Source organism: Chionomys nivalis, chromosome 5 (assembly GCF_950005125.1).
Source record: "Chionomys nivalis chromosome 5, mChiNiv1.1, whole genome shotgun sequence".
NCBI lineage: Eukaryota > Metazoa > Chordata > Mammalia > Rodentia > Cricetidae > Chionomys > Chionomys nivalis.
In genome coordinates this window covers 31,842,622-31,855,777 of record NC_080090.1, presented here as the reverse complement: position 1 = coordinate 31,855,777, position 13,156 = coordinate 31,842,622, and the positions used below count along the sequence as shown (strand labels likewise).

Here is a 13,156-nt window from a genome sequence, read left to right as displayed (position 1 = left end):
GTCACCCATTTGGCCGCGGCGTCGGAGGTACGTCATCGCCTTGCGTCCTCCCGGAAGTGATTGTCCCTGCTGCCGGGTGGGTCGGGACGCCAGACATTCTGTGCCCCGGCGGAGTTAGGGGCACTGATGCAGTTTCTGCTCGGTGACCATGGCGGTGTTTCACGACGAAGTGGAGATCGAGGACTTTCAATATGACGAGGACTCGGAGACTTATTTCTACCCCTGTCCCTGTGGGGATAACTTCTCCATCACCAAGGTATCCTTAGGGCCCGCCGGCGACTCCGTGCTTGCGCATTTTCGCTTCCGGTGTCTCTGGCAAGCCTCAGTCTCTCACGTGTTCTTCTGAACCCCCGCCCCTAAAGTAGTGACAAGCTGTCAGGGGTACACGGTCTGGCTGGGGGCGCAGTTCTCCCTAGCCCCATCCTTAAAATCTCCGCCGCCCCCCCCCCCCCAGGAGCTTCTTTGAGAAAGGAACTCGATCTTGTACCCTAGGGTTTTGGAGTAGATCGAATCAATCTAATCTACCTGGTTGTTTTCCGAGGTGACACTTGGGGAAAAGTTCTTTGCGTTATTACCCAACCCAAGACTTGCACATAGACATGGGAGAGGTTTGTGGGAAGATGACGGAAGGGAGGCTATGCTGACCGTACGTTGATTTCGTTGTAGGAAGACTTGGAGAATGGAGAAGACGTGGCCACGTGTCCTAGCTGCTCTCTCATTATAAAAGTGATTTATGACAAAGTAAGGGATACATTAAGGGGGGGGGGGGGTGAGATGATGACAAAACCTTAAAGCAGCCTGTCTGATATAAAAGTGCAGAAGAGTATTAGGGTTTTGGTTTTTTTGGGGGGTGGGGGTGGGATTATTGTTGTTTGTTGGTTTGTTGAGACAGGGTCTTTATGTAGCCCTGGCTTTCCTGGAACTCGCTATGTAGACCAGGCTGATTTTGAACTCATAGGGCTCCCCCTCCCTTTGATTCCCAGTGCTGTGTTTAGAGGTGTGAGCCATCACGCCCGGCCTGGAAGAGTGTTTTCTTAACTTTATGCTAGACCAAGGGCTATTTTTAAAAAGCTTTAAAAATGGTCAGTACGCAGCTGTATGATAATGTTGTTCAAGTTTAAATTATGTAACGTGTTCACTTTGGAAAGGCAATTGCTCTATAATGAAAATCTAATGAAAAAGACTTAATCAGGAGTGAAAAAATATGAAGGTATTTTAGTCGATGTTCTTTCTTTTAACATTTCCCTTGTGTTTAATATTTAGTTGTTTAGAGCTGCAGGACATTTCGAAAGACTGCATTTTATTGCTTGGCTGGTTTACGCATACAATCAAAATTATCTTGTTTGAGATATCTCAGATTTCTAGCTGTGATTTTACAGTTTCATGTTAAATTTGTTCCTTCATACCCAATGAGAATGACTGTAGGAAGGGGTAAATGCTTTTATGCCCCACCCGAAGTGCAGTTACTGTTTTGGAGTCTTAAATAAGGAGCTTAACAGTCTTAAGGATGAACTCTAAAATGAGTGTAGGGTGGATTAGCCCAGAGCGCAGAGCTCTGTGAGAGACAGGCTTTAGTTTAGACAATAATGTAGAACTTTAATGATTCATTCTTTTTGTTTTGTTTTGTTTTGTTTTTTGTTTGTTTGTTTGTTTTCGAGACAGGGTTTCTCTGTAGCTTTGGAGCCTGTCCTGGAACTCCCTTTGTAGACCAGGCTGGCCTCGAACTCACAGAGATCCGCCTGCCTCTGCCTCCCGAGTGCTGGGATTAAAGGCGTGAGCCACCACCGCCCGGCTAATGATTCATTCTTGAATTAAAATGGTCTCTGGTATGAAGAGCAACAAGGACAGACTAGGGGCTGACTCCTTGGGAATCACACTGTGCAGAGTTCTTGTGGTAGCTGGCATCAACCAGGATAAAAGACCAGAGACTGAGCTGGGGGTCGTGGTCCATACCTTTAATCCCAGCATTCAGGGGGCAGAGGCAGATGGAGGTCTGTAAGTTTGAGGTCAGCCTGCTCTATAAAGAGAGTTCTAGAAAGGCTGGGATTGTTAAATAGAGAAACTGTCCTGAAAAATCCAAAAAACAAAAAGCCAGCTCCCTGCAAAAAAGCAAAAGCAACAAAAACAAACCCAAAATAAAGATCACAGATTGAACCTCATTTTCAAATTAGATATTATTTCAGGTCTGTGTTGAGAAACACAGAGACCTATTTTTATTTTATTTTATTTTATTTTATTTTATTTTTGGTTTTTCAAGACAGGGTTTCTCTGTGGTTTTGGAGCCTGTCCTGGAACTAGCTCTTGTAGACCAGGCTGGTCTTGAACTCACAGAGATCCACCTGCCTCTGCCTCCCGAGTGCTGGGATTAAAGGCGTGCGCCACCACCGCCCGGCAGAGACCTATTTGTAAAGAGGTTACATATTTGAAGATCAGACAGATATTGAACTGATTAATGTAAAACCTTAAAGGATGTGACATGTTAATTTCTGGGAAGTGGTTGCTTTCTAGGAAGATGAGCATGTTTATAAGACACTGCTTATTAAATAATGAGTTTAGGACTAAACTTCAACATGCTCTTAATTCTTATTCTAGTGCTGACACCAGTTTTTTTTTTTTTTTTTTTTTTTTTTTTTTTTTTGGTTTTTTCGAGACAGGGTTTCTCGTGGTTTTGGAGCCTGTCCTGGAACTAGCTCTTGTAGACCAGGCTGGTCTCGAACTCACAGAGATCCGCCTGCCTCTGCCTTCGAGTGCTGGGATTAAAGGCGTGCGCCACCACTGCCCGACTGACACCAGTTTCTTGAACAAAAATGAAATGCTATTGGGTCTGGAGAGATGGTTAGTGGCTAAGAGCTTCTGAAAAGGCCTGGAGTTCCATTTCTGTCACCCACTCTGGTGGCTCAGAGCCACCTGTAACTCTAGCTCCAGGGAATCTGATGATCTCTTCTTTGCCCCGCCCACATACATGGGGTAGGACTTATACATAAGTGAAAATAAAATAAATCTTTAAGGTGTTCCTTTGCCTCAAGTTGTGTCACAGAGGTGGCTACTAATATCTAGTGTAGAGCAAGGGTCCTGCTAACGCTGTACAATAGACAACAGTTTTTAATCTGAAGTCTTAGACTTTTTAAATTTTTTTGTTGCCATTTTTCTAATACTATAAATGGATTTTTCCTAAATTTTACATTTGATGTTTTTATTGCTAGCATATAATAATAATAGTAATAATAATAATAGAAACAAATGATATAGCAGTGAAGAAGATGTTAATGCATTTGTGCGACAGACACCTAGTGGCTAATAGCCTTTCTTCTTCTGTCTTAGGATCAGTTTATGTCTGGAGAAACAGTCCCAGCACCTTCAACCAACAAAGAGTTAGTTAAATGCTGAAGAAGCCCTCAGGGACCCATATTCTGGGCAGCAGGCAATGAGCCCAGGTGAACGGATCAAGTGCTGAGTGAGCCCCCTCTCTCTCCACAGGACAGCTCTCTGGGGCTTGCTCTTCCGTGGGTGGGCATCATCATCAGCTGCTGAATTCTTCATAAGAAATGAGCCCGTGACATCAGCCCTGCATTTCGTGCTTACACAACATTGGAAGGATTCCTAATTGTCCATCTGAATTTAAAGGAAGAGCCTTATGAACTGGCACTTTTTCTTTCTCCTGGTTACACCATTTGAACATCTTAAAACTAACTCATTTTTCTAAAAACAACATCATCCACTTCAATCCTGAGGCTTTTTATTTTTTTTAAAGATTTACTGTTTTATTTTTAGTGTGTGTGTGTGTGTGTGTTCATTTGTGTCGGGGCATGTGTGTGTTGAGTGCACCTGCTCAGGAATGCTGGAGGTATCGGATCTCCTGGAACAGGAGTCACAAATGGTTGTGAGCCACCGACATGGGTGCTGGGACCCAGACTTGGGTCCTTGGAAAGCACTACACGGTCTCAATCTCTGAGCCATCTTTGTAGCCTGCAGGCTCCTTATTTTAAAAGATTACATTTTGATGGAGCTGCGGAGCTGATTCGGATGAGGCCTTTCTCTGTCATTTGCTTTGTTGGAAACCTAGGGGAATCTGTGCCTTTCCTGCTGCTGCGCTCTGGCTCCTTTGGCAGCCAGCTGCCCTGACCTTGCTGAGACTGCATTGTTCGTGTTTGCAGTCATTCCTGCTGCTCTTCATGCACAGAGTTCAGTCATGGTATTGACTGTGAGGCCACGGTTTCTCTGTAGCTTCCAGTTAGTGACTGAGGAGGGGCAAGCTAGAGGGAAATGGTAAAAGGAACAGCTCCTGATACTTGGTGCATCCCTTACGTTAGGACAGCCACATGGAGGAAAACTGTGAGGCGTGAAGTCTGCCAACTTGGCAAATGAAAGTACATGAATAATTGTTCCAGGCTGGAGCAAGTGTTTCTGTATCTGGGCCTTTATTTCTGGAGATGACTGAGGGACCGCATTTCAGACGGGTTAGCTTGAGTCTTCACATAGCAGCAGTTGTAACATGTCACAGCCTGTGTGACCGCTAGTCCTCATAAGTGACACCTCCACAGCAGAGCGTGAGGGCACGCCTAATAAGCCTGCACATGATGAGAAGGAGAAACGAGAAAAACTTCCCTCGCTACGGTCTGAGAGTTTCTGTAAACACAGCTTTGTTGTGAATGCATAGACTTGAAAGTGCACTGGTGTCCAGCAGATTGGGGCATGACTCCCACAACTGAAAAAGCCAGTAGGGACAGGAGAGAAGGCTCATGGGTGGGTTAAGAGCACAGGCCCAAGAGGACCTGTGTTCAGTTCCCAGCACTCGCATAGTTCACAGCTGTCTGTTACTCCAGTTCCTGGGGTTCTCATGCTTTCTTCTGACCTCTGTGGACACCAGGCATGCATGTGATACACAGACAAAACACCTATACAACTAAATAAAATTCTCTTTTAAAAAGAAAATAGCCAATAAATATGTTGTACCCACTCAATGGAGGCTTAAATTAAAATATGTATCCAGTGAGTTTTTTTAACCAGTGAGTAATGTACAGTTCTAGGTAGCCATTAGGCTGAGACAGAGTAAGTTAAAAGCTTCCAGAAGTGTGTTGTACATCTTATGTTACATTTCTTTGTTTTTTGTTAGAGGTGGGGATGTGTTGAACCTCAAGCCTTGCACGTACTCGGCAGGTGCTCTAGTCCTGGTTTGGATCTCCAGCCGGCACATCTTTAACAGGATAGGAAATCTTACCGCTCTTTGATGCTCCCCAAGTGATCTTAGGAAGCAAAGCCACTGCTCAGATGGACAGAGCAGGGTACTGGTGAGCATGAGCTACACGGAGACTGTCCTGTGCTCAGATCAGTGGTTGTGGAAATTCCACTAACAGACTTTCTCAGCTGTGAACACAGTGTAGCAGAACAGTGTCTGATTTGAGACACCTCAGGAGAGAAAAGCATGAGCAGACTGCCGGCCAGTGATTGGTTGAAGTGGGTGTGGTTTTGTCCTTGAAGCAACTGAGCAAGTCTGAAAACTACCAAAGGAATACCAGCTATTAGTCCTGTATTAAACAGAAAAAACTAAGGCTATTCAGATATGACTGGACTCCCAAACATTTCCGAAGCTCCGTAAGTGGACCAGCTGTGTCTTGAGCTCTGTAGGCTTCGCCAGTGCCTACAGATTTCTAGTCTGTGCAGTTAGGATAGTCAGGTGATCTCTCAGCCATCAGTTCTCATTGCCAGGACTCAAACCTTTATAAACTCCGAAGCATCATGAATCACAGCCGATGGAAGCTCCACTCTTCTCCCATAGCATTATACTTGAGAGCTTGAAAAGTTTTAAGTCAAGCCAGGCGGTGGTGGCGCACACCTTTAATCCCAGCACTCGGGAGGCAGAGGCAGGTACATCTCTGTGAGTTTGAGGCCAGCCTGGTCTACAAGAGCTAGTTCCAGGACAGGCTACAGAGAAACCTTGTCTTGAAAAAAACAAAACAAAAAAATGTTTTAAATCAGTTTTTCAAAGGATTCTGCACATATGTTTGCAACACATATACAGTCAACAATTTTTTAGATTTGTATATATTAATTAGAATGACATATTGCTAGGCTAATAAAATGAGATAATGCAAATTCATGTTTTCGTGAAACTCTTTTTTTCCTCCAAATACCAAAATTTTACATTCAAGGTTTTTGATGTCATGATTTTACTTAAGATAGAACTCTTAACTTTGGGCCATTGTAAGTGGATTATGGATGTTATGGTGATTGAAGTCTGGGCTGGTTTTTGAGGTTTTTGGCCTCTTCAAGGAACTGAAGTAAAGGCTCAAACATCCAAAAGTACCCAGGAAACTCACTTTAAAGAGAAGCCACTGTCCTGATTAGAAAGGAGGCCCCTTGGGAGAACGTACTCGGGCTCCAGGTCATTGTTGGCTTCTTTTCATGGGGTCTTAGAAGGAGTTAGGCGGGTTGTAGTTTGGATGGTTCTCCATTTTGACTGACAGACTAAATTACATAACACTTGTATACTGTGCTTGCACCCAACATGCATATGATTTGAATCCTGCACACTGCATGCTCCGCAGACAGTAAAAAAGGGGGTTATCCCCTACAGTTTACTTGGAGGACAGTCTATTTTATTGTGCATCCAAAACTAGTGTAGGCAATGTTGGCCTTGTTGTAGGGTAGAGACTAAAAGACAACTCAGTAGCTGAAGTCAGAATTGAGTCTGCATTAGCAAGAAGCTGAGAGATATTATCTTAAACCACAAACTCAATAAGCAGAGTGAGCTGGAAGTGGGACTCTCAAAGCCTGTCACCACGGCAGTGACACACTTCCTCCATCAAGGCCAAAGCACCACCAGCTGAGGACCAAGTGCCTGTTCAAATGCCTGGGGCAAAAACAAAACAAAAAAACCCAAAACAATCGAAACAAGGTATTCTTTGTCTTCTTGGCTCTTTGGTTGTTTTTCAGAAAGAAAAAGGACGTGAAATTAAGTGGGTAAAAAAGTGGGAAGAGCTGGGAGGAGTTGGGGGAGGGAACATCACGATCAAAATATAGTGTGTAAATATTTTTCATTAAAAACAGAAAATAATAGCCCGGTGGTGGTGTAATGAATTAATTAAAATTGCTGCGGATCCCCAAGTGGCTGCAGAAACACTACAAGTCAAGAGCCGGGCGTGGTGGCGCACGCCTTTAATCCCAGCACTCGGGAGGCAGAGGCAGGCGGATCTCTGTGAGTTCGAGACCAGCCTGGTCTACAGAGCTAGTTCCAGGACAGGCTCCAAAGCCACAGAGAAACCCTGGCTCGAAAAACCAAAAAAAAAAAAAAAAAAAAAAAAAAAAAAAAAAGAGGCAGCAGTGGGTAGCGGGTCCAGAGAGCAATCAGTCTCAGGGAAGGATGGCACATGAGACCACGCTGCAGGTCTCCGAAGGCAGCTGGTTCTGGCCAGGGAACCACACAGCTGGCGAGAGACAGAGACATGGATAGGTATGCCATGCAGAGTGAGGTTATTTTTAAATGGTCACACCTGCTTTGCACGTGGAACAATCACATGGCCTCAGCCACACATATTACATGTCGGCCTGCAATGGAGCTTTACCAAGAGCCAGCAGGACCACTGAGGCTGACCTGATGTTCACAGTGGGAGAGTCTCTAGCTGAGTGACCTCTGGCTCACGTCCTTAGGTGCCATTTGTCAGGGATCAGCCTCAACAAAAATACCTCTCGCCAGGGTAGAGGCGTGGGATTTAGAAATCACACATGCACAAGGGCACAAAGCTGGGCATCACCTCCACAATACACAGTAATAAGTTAATAATTCCAATGTCTGCCGTAAGTATCCATAGGAAGGTATTCACATCAAAACTGAGATGCAATACGCGGGGTGGGGGGACCTAGGCCAAGCTCCTGCTCTTCTTCCTAGTTGCTGGATGCGTCACTTCCAGGGTTTGTTGCCCTGATCCCCTGATGTGTCTCATTTGTGTCTAACAATGTCCTATCTAGATGCTTTCAGGAAGGCAGCTCACACTTTGGTGTAGCAGATTCCACCATAGCTACAATCTTGAACTTTTGATCTTGAACAAACGTCTTCTAACGCGTAGTTTAGATGCTCCTAGCGGAGTGTGATCTACTGATGTTTGGTCCATCTGGCTTGATTAAGTGTCCTCCACACTATGCTGAGTTACAGGAGGTAGGGGGCAAAAACTAATGAAATTGGAGGCAGAGACCTTTCTGAAAGCTTGATAAAGTATCAGACGTTAATAGTTACCCCCGAATGGATAAACAGTATCCATCTAGTCAGTCAAGAAGCAGAAAGCGTTTTGTTGCTGTTGATAAACACTAACCCTAATTAATGCACAGGGCAGTCTGGGATTTTGTTCTGAGGCAGCGTCTCCCTGGGTAGCCGGAAACTCTACCGACACCCGCTTCCCACTTCCTCCCGGGCGTTTTAATTAAAAGGTGCGCACCAGCGCCGCCACTCATGGCTTTCTAGTTACTATTTTCTTGACAGAATCTCACTATTTACTTTTCTTTCCCCAACGGAGAGTTTCCAAAAACTAGAACTATATTACAGAAATCTTAAAGGACAAACGAAGTGGGAGTGATATTCTCGACAAAGTGACCCAAAGAGCCCCGTGGCTCCTTAACGGATGGAGATTTTGTTCTCTATCCCCAACGCTCGCCTTACTCGTCAGCAATTTTAAGGAATTACCGCGTGGTCATAAAGAGGCAGAAGGAAGGCCTGATCTTGAACAGGAACCATTTGTTCCTGTTTTTGCTCACAAGCTTCTAGCCCACCTGTGGGCTCAACAGGTCAGACAGAGCCAGGGGCAAAGAGGCCAAAGAAACACCGGTCACTTCGGTTAGCCTAGGTTTCTCTATTGAGGAACAGTGATAGGGGCGTCGAAGAAATGATTTTTAAGGCCCCCTTCTGCTCTGTTCAGATGTAGAACATCTTTGAATAGGCTATTTCTAGCTGATTTCTGCGCTTGGGTGAAATTCTCCCTTGTTTGCCTGAGGAGCCAGGAGAGAGTAAGTGAAGTGGAGGCAATTCTCACTCGGCCTGTAGGGGGAGCCAGAGTTCAGCTGTGTTGACAGCTCAAGGCCCAGCTCAAGGCCAGGCCAGCTTGCAGCAAGGCCTGCACAGCCAAAAGGATCTCTGGGTCCATGTGTTCTCATTCCCAAGGGGCAGCCTATTAATGTCTGGAGCAACTGACATTTGCTGGACCTTCATCCAGAGGTCTGGAGCAAACACAGTTGTTTGTAACTTCTGGTCTCAGTGATATTTCCCATGGTCTGTGTCTCAAAGTCCCAGAGGCTATCAAGGGCTTCGGTGTCATAAACTGGCTCTGCCCAACATGGTGGCCCTAAGTACATGTGGCCTTTACCACTCAAATGATGTGTAAGAAATCAGTTCCTCCATAGTCATGTCATCGCTTTTCAAGTGTGTCCATATACATAAACTATGCCTTGTGGCAGCTTCTGTGGCTTGCAGGGGGCCTCTCTCTCTCCCTGGGAGGCCAGGGAAACCTTTGCACATGGAGTGTGGTTGGAGAAAGAACACCAGAGCATGTTCTCAGAGAGGTTCTTTTTCTGCCCCTCCCCTTTTCTGGCTGCTCCTGTCATGATGTTCTGCTTTAACCACAGACTCAGAAACAAGAGCCAGATGACCATGAACTAAACCCTCCGAACCCATGAGCCTAAAGAAACCTTCCCTTCTTTTAAATTGTTTCAAGTGTTCGTCACAGAGACGAGTGTGCCCTCACAAGCACATGTGGAACGTGGTGAGAGACGGTGAGAGGGGCTGAGGAAACTGTGTCTGTTATTAATGCTGACGGCTCCCACAGGGGTACAGAGAGTTCTGTCATGCCCTGATATTGTTCTCTCTCTCTCTCTCTCTCTCTCTCTCTCTCTCTCTCTCTCTCTCTCTCTCACACACACACACACACACACACACAGGCACATTCTCTCTCTCTCTCATGCACACACACACACACCCAGAGACAGACAGACAGACAGACATATAGACCCTCACACACATACACATCTATACACATACACACAGACACATAAACACTCTCACACATACACACTCTCACACACAGACAGACAAACACATAGACACTATCACACACATATACATTCACACACAGACATATAGACCCTCACACACAAATAAACACATACACATAGAGACACATAAACACTCTCTCACACACATATACACACAGACACAGACATTATGTCACACAGACAGACATAGACCCTCACACACACACATATATACATATACACATAGACACATAAATACTCTCACACACACAGACAGACACATAAACATTCTCATAAACATATACACTCACACACAGACATACAGACAGACACTCTCTTACACACACACACACACACACTGTTTTGAAAACCAGTGGTCTTTGGTATCTATCATTTCATCCCAGAACAGGAGACTGATTTCAGGGTTGGTGTCTAATATGCGATGGAGAAGCTGTGCTGCGGTCACAGCCTCACAGAAGAGAATAATTCAGCTGTCAGAGTTCACAGGGACACCAGAGCAGCTGGTCACAAATCCCAGAATGAATTCTGGCCTGGTGGAGGGAAGCATTTGAAAAAGCCTGCCCTTGCTGCAAACATAGACAGGCCTCCCATTCCCATCTATCCTGCTCACTGGGATCTGTGTGCCATTTTTCACAGCTCCAAGGAGCTGAAGGTTCCACTGACCTAGGGTGGTGAATGTCCCACACTGTGCCCCAGCTTGGTGATCCTCATATGAAATGTTCCCCCAGCTTCAGATGCTGAGGGCTTGGTAGCCAATGGTTCTAATCAATGGAGTGGTCCTTGATGAGTGATTGGGAGTGGTGAAGAGGGGCTGTGGCAGAAGTGGGGGTGGTAGAGGCTGCATCTTGCCCTGGCCCTTTGCTAGAAGGCTCTTTCCTCTGCTTCCTGTCTGCGATGAGGTGAACAAGCTCCTCCGTCACACACTGCGTTGGGTGGATGTTCTGCCAAGCACACGGGATAGGACCCTCTAGAACTATGAACCAAGTACACCCCTCTCTCCCTAACACCTTTCCATCAGAGTGATGAGTGAGAGGGGTGATGAAAACAGGGCCTCACCCTCAATGTTCTCTTCCTGCTCCTCTGCCTAGCTTCACAAACAATGGTGCCCTGTGGCAGACTTTCAGAGGCACCCAGACAGCCATGCCTTGCTTTTAGTGGTCCTGAGTAGGAGAACGGGTGCTCAGGGCACCAACCCCATGAAGCTGGAAGGATATACATCAGCACAAGTTCTAATAGGTCTTAATAATTAAAGCCCGGAGCCGGATATTGGAGAAAATGCTGAGAGATCAGAGAGATGGAGAAAAAACACAGCCACCTTACCTATCAACTTTCTAGTCAAAAAGAGAGTGAGTTCCTCCCTCCTTCACTTCCTCTCTCTGCCCAGCTATTTCACTTCCTGTCTGTGTGTACAGACCTCCAGACCTCTATGCTTAGATAGTGGCTAGCTCCACCCTCTGATCTTCAGGCAAGCTTTATTTGTACAAGATATCACCATATGTCCCATTCTGTCTAAAAATAAAAATTATAATATAAGGAAAACTATATACAATATATCATATAATAAATATTTCAACAATGTCTCTTCCATTAACAAATGACAAATTTAGAGAAAATATTCCATATCTATCTTACCTTGGTGAGTCTAAAAGTTGTACCTAATTTACTTTCTATCCTAACTTGCATTACCAAAACTATCTTTTTATGTCTTTTAACCTTATACACTTTTTATTTCTTTAGTGAATTCTTTTCCTAATCTGGTAACAAGAAAAACTATTTTGTGGCATGTCACTCCGTAGGAGGTAACAGGGTTAATATTCCATCTCCTTTAACTATGAAGTAATAAAATGAACTAGCACATTGCACATGCTGGGCAAGTAATCTAACCCTGAGTTACATTCCTGGCCTGACAGTCCGTGTGTCTCACATAACTACTAGAGGGCAGACATAAAAATGAGCTTTAAGGTCAATTTGGCCACCATAAGTCTGGTCCAAGTGAGTAGCTGACAGAAGGCTTTCAAGACTAGGAATGTTTATGTGAGAGAGAAGAAGACATCACCCAGTCCACACTGCACACTCTGGATCATTTAGTCTGAGAAAGGCTGACAGTAAACTGTAATCTACCTGTGCACATGTAAAGGAGAAGAAGCCATGATAATCTATCTGGAGCACATATCAAAACAGCCAAGAGCTGTGATGAGGACCCACAAGAAAGTAAGGCATGACTGAACCTAGGCTCCTTCCAGATAATGGAAAGAAGGTCAAGAAGGTCCATGCCACGTGGGGGTGATTGGTAGTGTAGATTTAATGAAGTCTCAGTTAGTTTTCAGTATGTCCACAGGTATGCCTTACTGTGTAAGCATCAGTTCAGAAAGAGGAGACCAACGTCAGACAGTATCTGAAATCTACCCCTTCGTTTCCAGCTGTAGAGCTCTTAAAAGCTATGGTTGGACAGCGTCAGTCCGAGACCCACAGGGATATTTCCTACACATTAACTCTCTGACTCACTGTCTCAGGAGTCAAATTCATTCAAGGGGAACTTCACAAGAATAAACAATCATCAGAAAGAGACCGTTCCTCCACACACTCTGAGATCTGCTGTGGAAAATGAGTAGCAGCATACAACCCTCTCCCTTCCTAGCCTTGCACAGACATGCTCTCCACCAGAGGCACAAGGTTCTTTTCTGCTTTAGGCTCCACCCACCCAGGCTTTGCTGGTGCATCAGCAGGGATTTCTTGCCCCATTTCCATCCCCAGGAGGGTTTTCTCAATTCATCTCAATAATATACATTGTCAAGTAGATGAGAGGTTATATATCTGCTCCAACACTGATAGTAAGAGATGCTGAGGGATGATCCCGAACCCAGGAGCCCTCTGCCTGAATGCCTGACACTCCAAGACAATTTTCCATGCCTACCTGTCCCTACAATTCTCCAGAAACATCTCTTTGGTTGGGAGGGATCCAGGCCAGCCAATATACTACATGAGGCTGGAAGGACAAACATCAAGAGCAGGTGTCAGAGTGATTACTCATCTTTAAGGTTTGTAATTCTCTCAGAGGACCCAGAGGGCAGCTATCCAGCCTCTGTAACTCCAGCTCCATGTGGAATCCATTGCTCTCTTC

General features: G+C 45.1%; 1 protein-coding gene across 2 annotated transcripts; it reads left to right on the top strand.

Annotated features, from left to right (window-relative positions):
• The first annotated feature begins 62 nt into the window (after positions 1-62).
• On the top strand, positions 63-6,073 carry Dph3 (diphthamide biosynthesis 3). Of its 2 annotated transcripts, none has more exons than XM_057769628.1 (3): positions 63-256; positions 667-741; positions 3,478-6,073. In XM_057769628.1, exons 1-3 carry the CDS (start codon positions 149-151, stop codon positions 3,529-3,531), a joined length of 237 nt encoding a protein of 78 aa, XP_057625611.1. In that variant the 5' UTR covers positions 63-148; the 3' UTR covers positions 3,532-6,073. The 2 variants fall into 2 exon arrangements, with proteins under 2 accessions (XP_057625611.1, XP_057625610.1); XM_057769627.1 differs by having other exon boundaries at positions 65-256; positions 3,322-6,073.
• Positions 6,074-13,156: the final 7,083 nt, after the last annotated feature.

Bases quoted from the DNA above. Each gene is read 5' to 3' on its own strand.
- Dph3 (XM_057769627.1), top strand. From the start codon at position 149: ATGGCGGTGTTTCACGACGAAGTGGAGATCGAGGACTTTCAATATGAC. The intron at 257-666 runs GTATCCTTAGGG...ATTTCGTTGTAG, and splicing joins ATAACTTCTCCATCACCAAG to GAAGACTTGGAGAATGGAGA. The intron at 742-3,321 runs GTAAGGGATACA...CTTCTGTCTTAG, and splicing joins TAAAAGTGATTTATGACAAA to GATCAGTTTATGTCTGGAGA.